The 17,097-nt window shown below is 33.4% G+C and overlaps 1 protein-coding gene across 1 annotated transcript in view; it reads right to left on the bottom strand.

Annotated features, from left to right (window-relative positions):
* The window catches only part of LOC145259560 (dysbindin-like), a 49,419-nt gene extending 33,037 nt beyond the window's left edge, over positions 1-16,382 (bottom strand). The window contains exon 1 of the mRNA XM_080117251.1: positions 16,226-16,382. Within this exon, the coding sequence (XP_079973377.1) occupies positions 16,226-16,287 (62 nt within the window). The 5' untranslated portion in view covers positions 16,288-16,382. The remainder of the gene's footprint in view (positions 1-16,225) is intronic.
* Between the last annotated feature and the right edge of the window lie 715 nt (positions 16,383-17,097).

The raw sequence follows: 17,097 nt of genomic DNA, 5'->3' as shown, positions 1-17,097 counted from the left end.
TTCACAGAGAAAATTATTTATGTTAAGATGTTTAATAAATTAAAGAATGTAGAACATAAACAATAATTTAAAATAAATTGACCTCTAGAGTCTGATGACTCTTACATAGGGGTCATTATAAAGTGACGTGGACTTTAGGTAGAGTTTTGGGAAAAGATATGATGAGTCAGAGATCGGAAGTGGGAGAGAGTAGATCAAGTCGGACAGTGATGGTTCCCAATAGAAGGGGATCAGAATGCGTAAGTCTAGGACCAGCAGCAGCTTTCCAATGGGGAAACATCGGAAATAAAGGTTGCTGAAGAGACAGTCCGAGATTTATTGATTCATTGGAATGAGTCTTCTTTGCAGCTGTTCCCAAGGATCCGTCAAACAAGATCAGGGATGGACCAGGTATGTTTCTCTGATTGGCTCAGAGAACTGTTACATGTCCGTTGTAAAAATGTATACGTTGTCATAAGTTTTATACGTTACATGTATTAGACAGATGTACATAATATATACACCTCTCCATGTCATACAGAACCCTTGACAATATTTTTCATTTAATGAAGTTCCTATTTTTTGACATAAGAGAGTAAGGGCGAAAATTTTGCAAGAAACTGAGTCATACAAAAGCACTGCTAGAATATTGGAATCATGTGACTTGCCAGTCAATTATATTTCACAGAATGATATGATTAATTCTTTATTTTTTAACGAGTTTTTGAATAAAAAAAAAAACATGTTAGTTATAAACAAATGTAAATTGTTTTCATAATTTAGAAATTTTGTAATTTTCTACTTTGTAATGTTTTTTGATACATAAAAAATAAGACCCCTTAAAATAAGCCCCAGAGTTATGTTTCAGAATGAAAATTAGTCCTGCTTTATTTTCAAAGAAACAAAATATTAACATCAACATCATGATTTTGCATCCCTGATTGGACAGAATATGTTAAACATTTGGTAAGTAGACTCACTAGTGTATAAATTGATCAGTTGAAAATATCAGGAAATGAAAATTCAGTCAGGGTCAACTTGCTGAACTCAAGTTTGAATTACTCTGTCTGAGGGAATTGATAGAAACGGATGTGATGTCACATGGCTCAAAGAAAGAGTGAGTGAGAGAAATCGGCTGTTCATTATAAGCACTACATATGTGAACACATTATTTTTAAATGCTCTGATTTTTGTTGTTATGATTCATGTTTATCAATCTCTCTTTGTTTGTCCTTCCACTTCACTAGTCAATGATTTGGAACACAAATCAAGTCAAATAAACCTCCTGTCTTCCAACAGTTATGCCTTTTCCTCGATCTTTTTCAAAGTATGAAAGAATGTTTGCAGACAGTGTTCTTTCAGTCTGAAAAGATCACAAATATATAGACATATTTTTTTATTTTGTTTTATGAAAGAGGGGAAGCATCAAAATTTGTTAGAACCTAAAAACAATATTTAAAAAACACTATAAACATAAAAAGAATATAAAAATCATGCTAGATGTTTAAAAATTGCATTTTCTTAAATATTTTCGGTTTGGGACATGATGTAACCATGAAAATTCACCCAGGTAAATTTTTGGACTCCAGAAATCCAAAAATGGCATCATATTTGCTCGGAAATTTCTATTTGAGTATCAGATTTTAGAATTTTTCACATATTTACTAATGTGGGCAAAAAATAAAAATTATGTGGCCCATATGATAGCAAGGGTTTTTTTTCTTTTGGATATTCATGCAGACACTAAAAAGTTTTTTTCAATAATCGATTTTCGATACTTATCAGAGGTATTCCAATACAAAACTTATCTAAGAACCTTTCTAGACACATAAAGTACCTTTGTGTGAAATTTTGTTTAAACTGGCCCACACACATACAAAGTGCCTTTTATATATATGTAGAGATAGAGATAAAAAGAACTCTGTGTCTGTGTGTGAGTTCGTTCTCTACAGGCTACAAAATAACTGGGTAAATTTTTTTTAAATTTTACACAAATTCTTAGAACTGCATGCCTATGAAACTCCCTTCAATTTCCTTGCTTTCCAGCTGACTACAATCGTGACCATTGTCATAGATGGCCTGTCAGCTGAAAAATGATGTCATCGCCATAGGTCCTAGCAAGCAAGATAAGTGGAACACAGACTGTCGATAATGAGCAGGCATTTTTTACGGAAAGCGTTAGAAAACTTCAAAATTGGATTAAAAAAGATAAACATGATACTTTGTACTGAAACTCATCCAATATTAATAATGAAAATATTAATAATAAAAAACGAATTGAAAGGGAGAAAAGTTGTTAAAAAGATTAAAAAGAAAAGGAATACGATTTGATTTGTATGAAACTGAAGTTTATTCAATAGAAATAAATAAAAATGAACAATAAATATTTTTTAAATAAAAAAACTATTTTAAAAATCAAAACTGAAAAACAAACGATAAATTGGTTTAACTGAATAACAAATAATAAATTAGTTTAACGGAATAACAAACAATAAGTTAAAAATTAAATTCAAACAAATGTTAGTATAAACAAAGTTACTAAGGCAGAAATATTTCAAACATTGAATATTAAAACTTTTCAAAAATCTGTTGTAGAATTTAATTAAAAGTTTGAATTTTTCTTTTTCTGATATTTTTTTTTTTTACTAATATTGTCATTCTCTTTGTGACAAAAATTGTTTATAAGGGAATTCGATGAACTCCATATCAGCATTTTTTCAATTTGCTGAATAGTGTGATCCTCATCACAAGAGTCAACATGAAATAATCGATTTTGATCAACCAAAATATTTAAAGTTATGTACATGGCTAATTTTCTCTGATGAATCAAATGTAAAAAAGAATCACATTTTGTAAGTTTGTTTATAACTATATAATTATATAAGGCAAAATAATTAGTTATATCATTTGGGTATAGCAGGGAACCTCTGTTAATACCCTGAAAGTAGCTGTTTAATTCAGATATTTCTTCAACAGCCTCTCTCCCGGATATTAAATATTTGCAGCTATTGCATTTCAGTTTTTTGAAAACTGCATGACAGCAATAACCTGCTAAGTATAATATAACAGGAAGTACTTCCTTGCATTGATTAACATCATTTTCTGTGACATCTATGTTAAATTTATAAACATGTAACTCTTGCTCCCTTGTCATTTCATCCCAGTTAGTTTCTTTTAAATTTTTCAATTCAATAATTCAATTATTAATTGGTAAGCTCAATTTTAAAACTGACAACATTCTGAGTTTGTTTTCACATTCATATACCTGACGTATCGATATATTATACTGATCTCCACTAAGTTGTCAATACTGGCCAAACCTTGCCTCAAGGTTATCTGTCTGAAACTTTCCTGGTAATATATACACCATGTTCAGTACATTTATACAATATTTAGTCAATTCTAACATTGCGTAAGTAGTATGGTGCAAAGCAGTATATGTTTCCTTTGTTAACTTACCAGTTCTTCCAGGAATGCTATTCCAAGTTTCTAACCAGTCACAGAACACATTTAGGAAACTATAATTATTACTATTTAATGTAAGTGGATTAGCATATTTATTACGAAGTCGACAACCTTTATATGGTGTTTTCAAATTCAGTATTGTCCACCAAATATAAAATATTTGAATGTATTCTACAATTTCTGCATAATTTGGCAAGCATTCCTGTTTTCCTAAGATTAGCAAACCTTGAATAGTATATTCGTTGAAAATTTGCAAAACCAAATTAACATTTTACCTTTCAAAAGTAGTCGGAGAAAGAGCTTTTAAAGTCAACTTATAGCAATATTTCACAAGTGATTGAGATTCTAGGGCATAAAGTTTATGTAAACTAGAAAATGGAGCACTTTGGATGTTATCTAATTCATGATTTCCATTATAACAAAACTTTGGGAATATCATGCATTTACGTTCATCTTTTTGGCTAAGCCAATTGTTTCTAATGCATTTTAATATATGCACTGAGTCGAATAAGAAGAAAAGAGGGCTAGACGTTCTAACTGGATGGGGATATACAATTGAAAGCTTTGATGGGCTACAAAAGAAAGACATAGCTTTTTTATTTATTGCATTATTATCTGTTATAACAGATAATACCTTAAACCCTATATCTTCTAAGCCAATTATTACACATTTAATTATGTCAAATAAGTTCTCAGCTAGAAGACACTTAGTTGGCATAACATGCACAACATCCTTATATTGTGAGAATACACTGCTAAGCATAAAAGCAAATACACTTGTGGCAGGTTCATTGCTGTTGTGAGCTAAGCCAACAATATTACCATCTTTATAATCAAAATAAGGTTTGAGATGTATTTCATCAACAAATAAAGATACTGTGATGTCATTCTGCATTAGTAACTTGAACTTACTTTTAATATACATGAGAAAATTGTTATCATGTTGTTCAATGACAGGATTCATAGAAGTTGATAAGGTTAATCTTCGAATGGTTGAATAGCATGGTAAAATTACATTTTTAGTGTCTCTTAACTGTCTGTACCCTCTAGGGGAGCAGTTATATAATAAGGAAGAAAATACCATCATTTCACTCAAATAATTAACCTTATTCATTGTCATTATGTTAATTTGTTCATATATGAACTTAATGGCATTAAAATATTTAAATGATTCATCTTGCACTAATAGCAAAAATGATAAGATTAATTTTAATAAAGAACTTATATTAGAAGTTTTCATTTCCTGTTTTTCGATGTCTATTTTTTTCATGTTTTCCATCAAAATCTGCAGAGTATTTTCCTCTATTACATGTTTAGGAATTCTATACTCCCCCATAGCACTCATTTCCACATCACTACAGAATACTCTAACGGCCAAGTCCGGTTCAATCACCATAGACATTTTTATTTTGGGGTATGGGCATCTCTTTATATAGCATATAATGATGGTATTGTCTTGCCTAATAGAAGTTCGTTAATTTTTTTTCTAAATCATCAATATTATGGAAAGTTTTACGTTTCCGAAATGAGTTATCGTCAGCAACACTTTCACATAATGTACGCTTAAGAACAGAATTTTCTAAATGCATTTTCTTTGCGTTAGGAGACTCTCTAAAAGTGGTTGATGACTATAAATAGGAGGGACAGTTTGGTAATATTCGAGGAATAGCACCATCCTTAAGATAGGGATTTTTTAATTTAACACTAATTGTCTTTCCAGTTCTTTCATCAAATGCTGATGCCTCTCGCTGTATGTCTTCAGGTCGAAAATGAAGTTCACATACTTAAAGAAATAATTTAAAAGAAAATCGTACCATGTTTGACTTAATACAAAAAAAAAGAAGAAAATTACATGACAAAAAAAAAACGATAAAGTAAAAAAATAAGGTAAATGTGCAGAATTAGTCCACCCTCAGAAAATACTTTTAAATTACCACTTTTATAGGTTTTCGGGGGTGCTGAAAACGAAAATAACGTTTAAAATTACGGCAAACTAGTAGTTTCCAAGATATAAAGAGATGTTAGTTAAAAAAAAAAGGAGGAGGGATAATTTAACCTAAAACGACTACCCACTTTATGGCCAATTTTTTTTTTTTTTTTAATGGGCAACGAGCAATTTTTTTTAAAATTACATTTTCGCCTCAAACAAGGCGAAGTGCCTCTTTGATGTAGCAATGAACACAACTAAACGTAAAATGAGCACCTACAGTTGACCCCCTCTCCCCGACAAAAATTCTGTTTACACTTTTTGAAAGGGGGTGCTCATTTTACATTAAACTGTGTTCATTGTACGTTGACTCCCAACCCCCAACATAAAGGTGGCCATACTCATTTTTCTTTGCTTTTATTTGTTAAAAAGAAAGCGCCCTAAAAAAAACAAAAAAACGATGGCCATAAAGTGGGTGCCCATTTTACATTAAATTTTTATAGAAAAGTGATCCCCCAACTAACATTTCTTCATATCTTGGAAACTACTCGTTTGCCGTAATTTTAAACGTTATTTTCGTTTACAGCGCCACTAGCAGTATCAGAATTTGGGGGGAATTTTTGACAACCCTAACACAAAACTGCAAATAACATACAAAACTCGTAATTTCTCCATTTAAAGTGGGTTGTTTATTTTCTTTATGGAATATACTTCCAAAATAAACCATTAAAATTGTTTAAAAAATAATAGAAATATTATTTTTTTTATTGCCGGCATTTTGTAAACACTTTGTTTTAAATAAAAAATAAGGTGCTTCTACACTTTATTGCCAAAATTGGAGACGCCATTTTATTTCACGCACCTGCTGTGAAAATATAAGGGAGACACCATTATTTTAAACTAGGGCCGAAGCATGAAATAAATAACAAAAAAATTAAACTTCCGATAAGAACTATAGAAAAAAGTGAATAAATTACTGAAAACGGGCAATGAAAACAAAAACATTTACTATATAAAAATTTATCAAAATATAATTGTAGTAACATTTATTGAAAAGTTTCCGTAAGAAAATATAATTTTAATATAATATTGTAATGAAAGCAACATTGGATCTTTATAAAATAGTTTGGGTTTTTTTTTTCGAACAAATAAACAATTTTAAACATGTTATTGAATTAAAGCAAGTTTGAAGGGTTAACAACAAATTAATCAATAACATGTTTAAAATTATTTGTTTGTTGGAAGAAAAAAACAAAACAAAAAAAAAAAAAACATTCCAGAGAGAACCACGGCTGGCTGATAGGTTTTTGCTGGAATTTTTCGAGGGTATGAAACGGTCTATACCTACAATTAACCATTCTGTCAGGTCTGATACTATAGAGGAAACATCTTCTTAAATATGGAATGGAAGTAACATTTTTTTTTTGTTATCGGATTTTCATTTTTACGTTTATATTATATTGATTTTTAAAAAATTATTAATTTAAAATATATATATGTATCTATTACTCTGCTTACCTTATATTTTTCCCCTAGACAATAAATAAATGTATTTTATCATCTGCATGAAAATGAAACTTATTTTTGAATAGTTTTTCTTTTTTTAACAATTGCATTGAAAATGTATTTCAAACGAACAAGAAAAAAAAAGGTTATCAATTATTCTTTTCATTTGTTTATATTAAAAAATATATAATCCTCCACTATATTTAACACGGTGAAACCAGTAATAGTTTTTTTGTAATATTGTTTATTTTTTTCATATATGTTATTTCTATACAGATATCAAGTCCTTATTCAGAAAGTTTATTCCAAATTCGGATTTGTTTAAGTAATAAAATTCAATATAGGAATTATATGAATAACGAATATGATATTTTTTTTTATGTAAATGTAAAAATAAATGAATAAATAAGCATTTACAATAAAAAAGGGATAAAAAAAATAATATAAGACTTACTTTTTGTAAAATAAATAAATTTCTCTTTAATGAATTACACAGACAAGAGTTAATTGTATTAACTTAATTTCAACGTCATTCTCTGTTGACGAAAATTATGTAAATAACAGGTCTGCTAATTAATTAGAGGCTTCCATACATTTTTTTAGAAAAAGGCGCAAAAACAAAGTTGACACTTCTTCAATTCAAACAATCAAATCAAAATTAATTTTTTTGAAGCTGATGCTGGATTTCCGATTTTAACATCTCCAATAGTCATATATTTTATTATATGAATATATTTTTTAATATTGGAAACTTGTTATAAAAAAATTCTATGTTTAAGCTTCATATCGTGGAATATTGGAATTTAATATTATTTAAATCTTTTTAAAAATAATTAGTTTTAGAATTCTGTTTATTTGTTGTAATTCAAATAATTATATTATCGAGAAAAAGCTTTGTTTTTTTTAACATAATAATATTGATTTTCTGTTCTTTTTACTTACAACTTTAATGTAAGTGAAATAAATAATGTTTTTTGCTTCTACTTCATAGGACCTACCAGTAATGTATTTTCGGACTGTTGCTTCCCTTCAATCTCTTGTGTAGGGATTGGATGGTTGAACTCAAACATTGTCACCAACGTTGAGGCCTTTCAGCTCTTTCTCCATTTCATGGTGTTTAAGCCACCTCTCCTGTTTTCTTCATGCTTCATCAGTTGAGTGTGAGTAGAGGGCTTAAGTTTTAATTCAACAGCTGGCACTGTTAATCTTGTCCTACCAAAGAGTCTTTGTGCTGGGTTGGTGCTTAGTTCTTCAGTTGGTGCATTGCGTAGATTAACAACCCTAAGAATGGATCTTCTCCTGACCCTTTGCGTTTATGGAAGAGGTGTGATTTTTACTGCTGCTTCAGCAGTACTATTTGCTTGGCTGTTGCCTGGTGATATTGTTTTGCATTTGAACAGCTATTTCCTTGCAAATTTTCTGAACATGTATGAGAAAAATTGAGGACCATTGTCAGATGTCAGTACTTCTGGAGTTCCATGGCATGCAAAATGCGCTTTCATGCATTCAATCATTGCTTCTGATGAGGGTGTGTTCAGTTTGACAATTTCAAAGAAATTCCTATGTCTGTCCACTGTGATCAGATAGCTGTTCCCTCCCCATGATAGGAGGTCTGTTGCTACTTGTTTTTTTTTTTTTTGTTTTTTTTACACAGTGATCACCACTTATCAAGGCCCGGAAGCCACTCAGGGATAAGGGTTATTGCAAGTACATTACGTTAGTGTGGAGATTTGATGAAGTGTTTACTTAAGGAGGCGGTTCATTAGGAATTTGTTAATGTTGGACTTGAAGACATCCAAGTTGTAGTCCAGTGGGAAGCAGGCAGACGGTACAGAGTTCCACAGGCGTGCAGTTCTAAGAAAGAAGCTTTGTTCATGGAATCCACGTTTTGATTTAGGCTCAGATAAAGAGTAGGGGAAATTTTTCACAGTGGATTCAGCTAGACGGGTGTTTTTCGTGAAAGATTGGCGAGGGGGGACCAGAGATAAGAATTCAGACGAGCACCTGCCATGGAAATAACGATAAAACACGGATAGGCTCACAACGTCTCTTCTGTGGGAGAGAGGTTGCAGGGTAGAGAAAAGGGCATCCCCCCACTAAGCCACGAAGTCTATTTTGTACTCTGTCAAGGCAGGATAGGCTGTTTTTAGCAGCTCCTGCCCAGATATGGCAACAGTATTCCATCCTTGGACGTACTTGGCTTTTATATAGATAGAGAATTGCATCAGTAGTGAGATATCTTCTGGAGCGATAGAAGGATCCCACCATTTTTCCAGCGACCTTGGCAACAGACTTGATGTACGTGTTCCATTTCAGATCAGGAGTAAAAGTCAAACCCAGAAGCTTGATGAGAGCCATCCATCCCAATTGATGCCAGATGGGGATCAGAGCGTTGATGATGTAAGGATAGGAGTTTGGTTTTGGATGCATTAAAGGTAACCAACCAGCCACGTTTTCCCCCACTGAACCACGCGCTCGAGATCAGAGGAGAGAGAATCAGAGAGAACTTTGTCATTTACAGCCTTTGATGTGTTGCCGTAGATGGTTGTGTCATCAGCATAGATGTCAACGAATGATTTAAGTATGTGTTTAGGGAGGTCATTGATGTAGATCAGGAAGAGAGTTGGGCCCAGGATTGACCCCTGAGGGACTCCAGCATTTATATTGCAGGCCTCCGATTTTTGTCCATCTACTACTACTCTTATGAGCCTATCAGAGAGAAATGATTTAATGATTGAGAAAACATTTCCAGTTATACTGTAGCTGGAAATCTTGTGAAGTAGACCCTTATGCCATACCTTGTCGAAGGCCTTTAATATGTCAAGAGTAATTGCCCTGGAAAGGAAGCCTTTGTCAAGAGATTCACTAATCCTGTGGGATATAACCGTCAGCACATCTGCGGTACTTGTGCTACTTGTTGTCAAGGTCTTTCCAGTATTGGTGCTATGATTTGTGCTTCTGCTGGCTGGTGGTCAGCATAGGTTGTGCAGGTGCCACAGACTTAAATGTATTGTCTCATCTCTTTAGACATTCTTGGCCAAAATATGAGGTCCTTCATTCTTCGCAGACATGTATTTATGCCTAGGTGTCCGGCATGTGCTTTTTGTTTCATAGCATACAGTGTGACTATTCTCTGTCCTCACAGTATTAGTCAATTTTGTACATTGAGTTCATCTCTGTAATTGAAGAACAGTTTGATCAAGTTAGGTTTAGGCTTAGCAATTACTTCTGCCAGTGGTCTCATGTGGGAGTCCTCTACTGCCTTTTGACAAACCTGTGGTCTTGTATCGGTTGCATTCTCAGATTATTCACTGACATTATTTCTTCCAACTCTGGCTTGCTTGTTGGTGCTCATCAGCATATCTGTCAATGAGATATCTTTCCTTGGTTTATATTGGAGTGTGTAGCTGTATTGCCGGACCTGTAGCAGGAGGTTCTGTAGCCGTATTGGTGCCTTTGATAGGGGCTTTTTGCTGATTGAGATGAAGGGCTTGTTGTCAGTCAGAACTACCACTTCTCTTCCGTGAGTATACAGGTGAAATTTTATAGGCCATCTACAATTACCAGGATCTCCTCAATTTGTGCATATCTTTGTTCAGCATCTGATAGGGATCTACTTGCAAATACAACTGATTTGTCAACCTGTGTTAGCTCCTAACCCATACTCACATGCATTATTCTGGAGAGTTAATCCTTTGTGAAGGTCGTAGTACGTAAAGATGAGGGAGTTTGTCATTGCTTCTTTTACAGTGTTGAAAGCTGCTTGTTGGAAATCTGACCATGTCCACAGAACATCTTTTTTAATCAGGTTCTGCAGGGGTTTTGTCATTGTTGCTAGATCTGGAATAAATTTCCCTATGTATTTTGTCATGCCTAGGAATTTGCAGAGAGCTCCAATGTTTCCTGGTGCTGCCATATCAGTGATAGCCCTCACTTTTTCTAGGTCGACTCCAATGCCATCTTTGGTGATGCAATGCCCTATGAAAGTGATCACGTTTAGTCCAATCTCTAGTTTTTCTGGGTTAAGTTTTCCTCCTATTGTTTGGCATTTTCGGAGTAGTTTGTGGAGCCGCCTGTTATGTTCTTCTTGGTCTTTCCCATAAATGACCAGATCATCTACAATAATAACTCTCTGAATGTCTTGAAATTGTTCATTCAGCTTTCTTTGGAATATCTCCGCTGAGAAGTTCAGGCCAAATGGTAACCAATACCAACAGTATCGACCAAAGGATGTCTGAAAGGTGGCCAGTCCACTGGATGCATCATCAAGCTCAACATGCCAATATCCTGATGAGAGGTCCATTTTTGTGAATATTTTTGCATCTCTCATGTCCTGAAGGACATCCTCAAGAATTGGTATAGTGTAGTGCTCTCATATGAGTGCTTTGTTGAGATTGTGAGAATTCAGGCATTTTCTCATTGTCCCATTTTTCTTTCTTGTGATATCAAGTTGGCTAATCCACGGAATGTGTTTTTCTACTGGTTTAATTACTCTCCTTTTTTAACTTAACTTTTTTAACTTAACTTGACTTAACTCCTTTTTCAGTTCAGAACGTATAGCTACAGGTATTTTCCAATTGGGCATTACAACTGGTATTGCATCTGGCTTGAGCTGGAGAGTGGCAACACCCGGCAGTTTGCCAAGTTGATCATCAAACACCTCCTTATAGTTTTTTTCTATGTTGACTGCTGCGACATAGTGGAAGTTCTCCACAAGACTCATTTGTATGCTTTGCCGTAAACCAAGCAGATGTTGGCAGTCATCTTCATCTTTTAATATTACAAATTCTACTGAGCAGGTTTGTTGTGTTTTGAGTTTTTTTTAGTTTTCTTCAGCATACACCACATAGTTTCATCAGGGATTTGTTTTACATTGATAAGACCCCTTTATAGGGTTTCATCCTCTTGGCAAACTTTTCAGGAAGAGTATTAATAGATGTCCCCGTGTCAATGTGGAAAACATCTTTTTTATTCAGAAGCATTTGGCATTTTTTACCAGTTTTGTCTTTGGGGTTTTATCGCATTCACTCAGTGGATGTATTCTTCATCCTCTGATGATGATGATGTGTCTTGTTGATGTACTCATAGTGGAGGTGCAAAATGCTTCTTGCTTCCATTCATTCATGTGTTGTGTCTCTGTTTTCGCTTTGTTCTGTCTTTGTTGGGACACTTGGACTCGAAGTGTGCCTTCTCGTTGCAGGCATGGCACAATTTGCCATGGGCTGGGCATCTGCTGTGTTTTGGCGTGTGTATAGCTACAAAATAGGCATTCTCTTTCAGAAACTGGTTCCTTCACTCTACTGGTTTCACATACCCTCATCACCTGGGCTATATCTATTCCTTGACTTTGGGCTGAGCCGCTCTACATGTCTACACTCTCCTGTAGGGTAAGGTTCTGTATTTTTAGCAAATCCTGCTTGGTTAACTGGTTATGAACACCTACAATCTGGTCCCGCAGAAGTGAGTCACTGCATCAAGCGCAGAAACTGCACATCTTCGACAGTACTCTTAGATTATTGTAAAATTTGTCAAAAGCCTCTCCCTCACCTTGTTTCCTCTGATGGAACGCAAATCTCTCACAAGTTTCGTTGAGACAGAATATTCCTCCAGTGCCTGTAGTATGTTCTCCACAGTGCGCTCAGCCTTTGGAGTGTCAAACTGCATGCCCTGGTATATTTCCACATAGTTTATGGTACAGACAAACTGCATGCCCTGGCATATTTTCTCATGGTTTATGCTCCAGACCTATCAATAATGAGTAGTTGGACCATCGTTTATAAAATATTATTCCCACTAAATATGAGTTGTTCTGGGGCCTTGATGTGTAAGCTGGACATATCGCCAGTCAAGGAGACAGTATTAGTTGCGGTAGTCATATTCTCTTTGGCGGATATCACTGCGTGACAACCATGTTCTGTTTTGGAAATTCAATGCAAAGACAAAAAAAAAAGTTTAGGCAAGAATCACTTGTGACAGCAACGCGATAACAATAATAATGATAATAATAACAGACTGTAGAGATCAGCAGGGACCATGAGGTGAGGGCACGCCATTAATATATCCATGTGGGAGCAACCGAACTATAAAAACATAACAGAAGTTACAACCGAAAGGAATACTGCTTACACGTTATTTGATGATCCGTCATTCTTCTTGGATATTACAAATTCCGTAAACACCCTGCTACTATGTTATGTTCATGGGTTAGTATTAGAATGAAGACGACACAGAACTAAGTGTAATCGTAGCTTTATTGAGCAGCCATCTTACAAATAAGAAGTCCTCCTCTTTTAATAGGAGAGTTATATAGAAAGGGAAGAGGGCTAGGGAAGGCAGTGGTGGGGGTTTTGGTTATACATAACAGTACGCTGTAAAAAAAAAAAATTTTTTTTTAGATATTAGCGTTTATTTGAAGCTTCTTTTAAATGGTAAAAAAGTTAGGATGATAAATTAAATTACAGTTACATGATATTACATATAGGAGAATTGGTTATCCTGACGCTCCGCACTTCTTTATTTACATTGGAAGTGACGTCACACAAATCTTATAATACGGATGGCTACAATTGTAAAAATAATTTGTTTTATTTTTCTTTCATTTTGAGCTCCTTTTTTCTCCGTTTGTTAACCGGAGAATTAAATCTGTAGGGTGCATTGGAGGCTCATATAAATTATCATATAGAATAATTTATTAAATTATTATTTCAGTTTTAAACCACACTTTTTGTGTTATCACGAAACAAAAAAAAATGACTTTTCTTTTTTTTAACGTTTTTGAAATAAATATATGGTTGTGTCTTTTGTGTCAGGCTTCCGTTCCATTCTGTTATGAACCGTATCCACTTCCAGTAGCTTAATTCTTCTAAGCACTGATCTTGGAGATAACCGTTTAAATATGTCATGGTAACAGTATTTTGTATAGTTTTTTTGGTAAATATTACCTTACGCTACAACAGAACACTGACCACTCTAATTTGCTTTTTTAGGGGTATTTGAGGTCGCTGACAATGAACTTGATAATCAAACCCGTCGCAAATTAACCATTCACGTGGTATGAACCCCTGGACCTTGGGACTATTTTGCACCATTTCACCGCCTTCAGTAATGTTTTCCTTACATGATGCGTTCGCGTGCGAACGGGCATAGTGAAGTGACTTATCACATCGTGCAGGAAAGTTTTTAAAAGAAATATGTGATTCCTTTTTTTTTTGTCTTACATAGTTTTAATGCATTTTAATTGATCTAAAACAAAGTTTTCACGAGCGGTTTACAAAAACATAAGCAAACATTTTTATGTTTTTTATGTTCTTTTTTTTTAGGGGGGGGGGCAATTGTTTGTAGAAGTTGTGTAGTTTAACAGGTGATGTTTTTCGTTCTTTTTTGGGGGGAAAGGATTCAGTTATAGAACTTGTGTAGCTTAACAGGTGCTTCTGCAGTTTAATTAACCATTTTTCCATAAGTAACACGTCGACATTTACCAATTAGAATACTATTTAACATTTTTAGGAGATTTTACTGTTTTCTGTTTACATTAGGGAGGAGGTGGTGGTGGTGTTGGGGCGCTCTCACATAAAGGCTAGACACTGTTTTTTTTTTGTTTTTTTCGAACTGATTAAACGTTTTAAAGTGAGTAAAACCACTAAAAAAAATGTCCAAGTAGGTACAAGAGTAACTAATCTTGCCTTTGGTAACATTTATTGGCACCTGTACTGTTTAATCAAGACATTAAAAAAATGAAACTATCGAAGAAAAGGGTTATATTGTACGTATCCGAGTAGGTTTTTTTTTTTTTTTTTTTTTTTTACAGCGTAAAAACACGTTTTTATGACAGCGCGTTGAAGATAGACATCTTGGAATTTTTGGAATACGCCACAGGGAGATAACTCAATTTAAGGTGCCGACATTCCCTCCCCATTTTTATTATTAGCTTTTCTTCCTAAAAATCTAACCTTGCTCGATATCATAACAAATTGTTTTTTCGCTGTAAAAAAAAAATCTACTTGAAGAAATTAAATGATTTTTTTTTTCGGAGAATTTCATTCCATAACGGACGTACAATTTAAACTTTTTTCGATATTTTCATTTTCTAATGTCTTGATTAAACTGTACAAGTACCCTTTTATTTATTATGTATTTGATTTGTTACTATTTTTTCGAAGGACTGTGGACAGTAAAACATACTCCCATCTCCATTGAAAGGGTTAATTTTCTGCCGTGACACCATCGACTAAGTATTACGTGACCTAACTTTTCCCAAACTGAAAACGAGACTCGAATTTCAGACTCCTTTGCGCTATTTGCACTTTTTTTTTTTAATTTATAATTATTAGGTGAAAGTATAGAATAGTTAATTTCTAAATAACGTTATTATTTCAGCACTTCTGTAGTGTAAGTACCAAATTTTGTATAAACATCTAAAAACTAAATGGATTGTGTTTACGCGTATACCCACTAAAAAGAAGCTCTCCCTAATCCTTTGAATGGGCAGATTGCGTATACAAAATATATATATTTTAAGTAAAAAAAAATAAACGCCATTCATTCTATTTTAAACCACTTATATTTATAAGATATAAAAGATGTTTACATACATATTTTTAAATCAGATCTTACTTACAAGTGTGAAAGGCAAAATAAAACTGGTAAAATATAATTCAAATACGTTCTTAAGAATCCTATTTACGCTGCATCCTCCCCCATGGGACAGGGTTAGACACCAGGGTAGTTTTTTTTAAGGTGGAAAAAAGGAATAAAAATTTAAAATTGTCTCAGTCGTGAAGGATTTCTCCTCCACTGACAGAGAAGAAGAAATTGAAGTGTGGCATCTGAAGAAGCACAGCAGTGAAGAAGCAGATACTACACTTTGATCTTGGCCTGGAGGCCAATTTCGTTTTTTTTTTATTTATTTATTTTTTTCTTTTTTTTTTTAATTTATCTATTTTTTTTTTTTATTGTGTGTGGTGAGTTTGTTTTGGTTTTCGAGGAATTTGGAGCCGGAGACCGGGTGAGGAAAATCTAAATAAATACGCTATTTCAACTTTATAAATAACGAGTGCATAAACTGTGACAACGATGTTTACTTTCTTTGAAGAATTATTTTTAAATTATTGTTAAAAAGATGAAAGTATTCGATTTTTCCTTAGTTCTTTCTAATTTATTTCTCTAAACATTATTTTTTTCAGATAATGAAAAACAAACGCTTATTAAACAGTCGTCTACATGAATAAGCAACAGCGTTTGTTTTGCAGTGAGCGATTTAAAAATAAATAAATGAAAACATGACAAGAGTGTGAAAAATCGGATAAAATGGTTTTCAATTTACTTGGTAAGAAGATATTTCATTCTTACCCTGCCGACAGGTCCTGTTGGACAGTCTGGAATCTATCCTTGATAGCTTCTAGCACACTCATTTTTCTCTCTCCGCCTCTTACTACAGTTACTCGATTGCTACGTTGGGATCGACTCCATCTTGGCGATCATATGACCTTTAATCATGTGACCTTTTCCGTGGTCACGTGGTTTTAGGAATTCCCCCAAAATTGTTAGTTTCATTGAAAGCGTTTTATTTTTTTCTAAAGAAATTGCCATTGCGGTAATCATGAAGAAAGAGAGAGCCTATTTCCTCTGTTTGCCTATAGGTGGCGTTAATGTCTGTCCACCCAGTTACGGAAGCACAAAATGTATATAATGGCACCGTTGAAATAAAAATAAATGTTTTTGTTATATTTTAATTTTAAACATGTTTTTTTTTTGTTTTTTTACAAAAATATTTAAGTTTTTTGTTTTTTTCAAACATACTTACGTTTTTTTTTTGTTTTTTTTTTTTGCAAACATTTACGTTTTGTTGCTGGTTTATTTTCAAACATTTACGTTTTTTTTTGTTTTAATTTTAATTTTTTTTTTTTTTTTGCAAGCATAAATTAAATGTTTTTGCTATATTTTTCTTTTAAACATATTTATGGGTACAACCGTTTTTCCGCGAGTATTTTTTACGTTCTTATAATAACAAAATCAACGTTTTTTCTTTTATCATTTTTTTATGGACCCCACCCCTTTTTTCTTAATTTTTTTTATTTTACCTTTTCCGCGAGTATTTATATATATATTTGAAAAAGGATATTGTAAAACCTGAATCTTACTTGAAACTACTATAAAAAAAAATAGCGCGGTACAATAAGTGCATAAGCAAACTTTTCTAAAAGAAAAATATTTCAAAAATA

Source organism: Euprymna scolopes, chromosome 1, assembly GCF_053919585.1.
Source record: "Euprymna scolopes isolate OS-2025 chromosome 1, ASM5391958v1, whole genome shotgun sequence".
NCBI classification, from domain to species: Eukaryota; Metazoa; Mollusca; class Cephalopoda; order Sepiida; family Sepiolidae; genus Euprymna; species Euprymna scolopes.
Note: the sequence above shows the minus strand (reverse complement) of the source record. Positions and strands in the feature narration are given on the sequence as shown.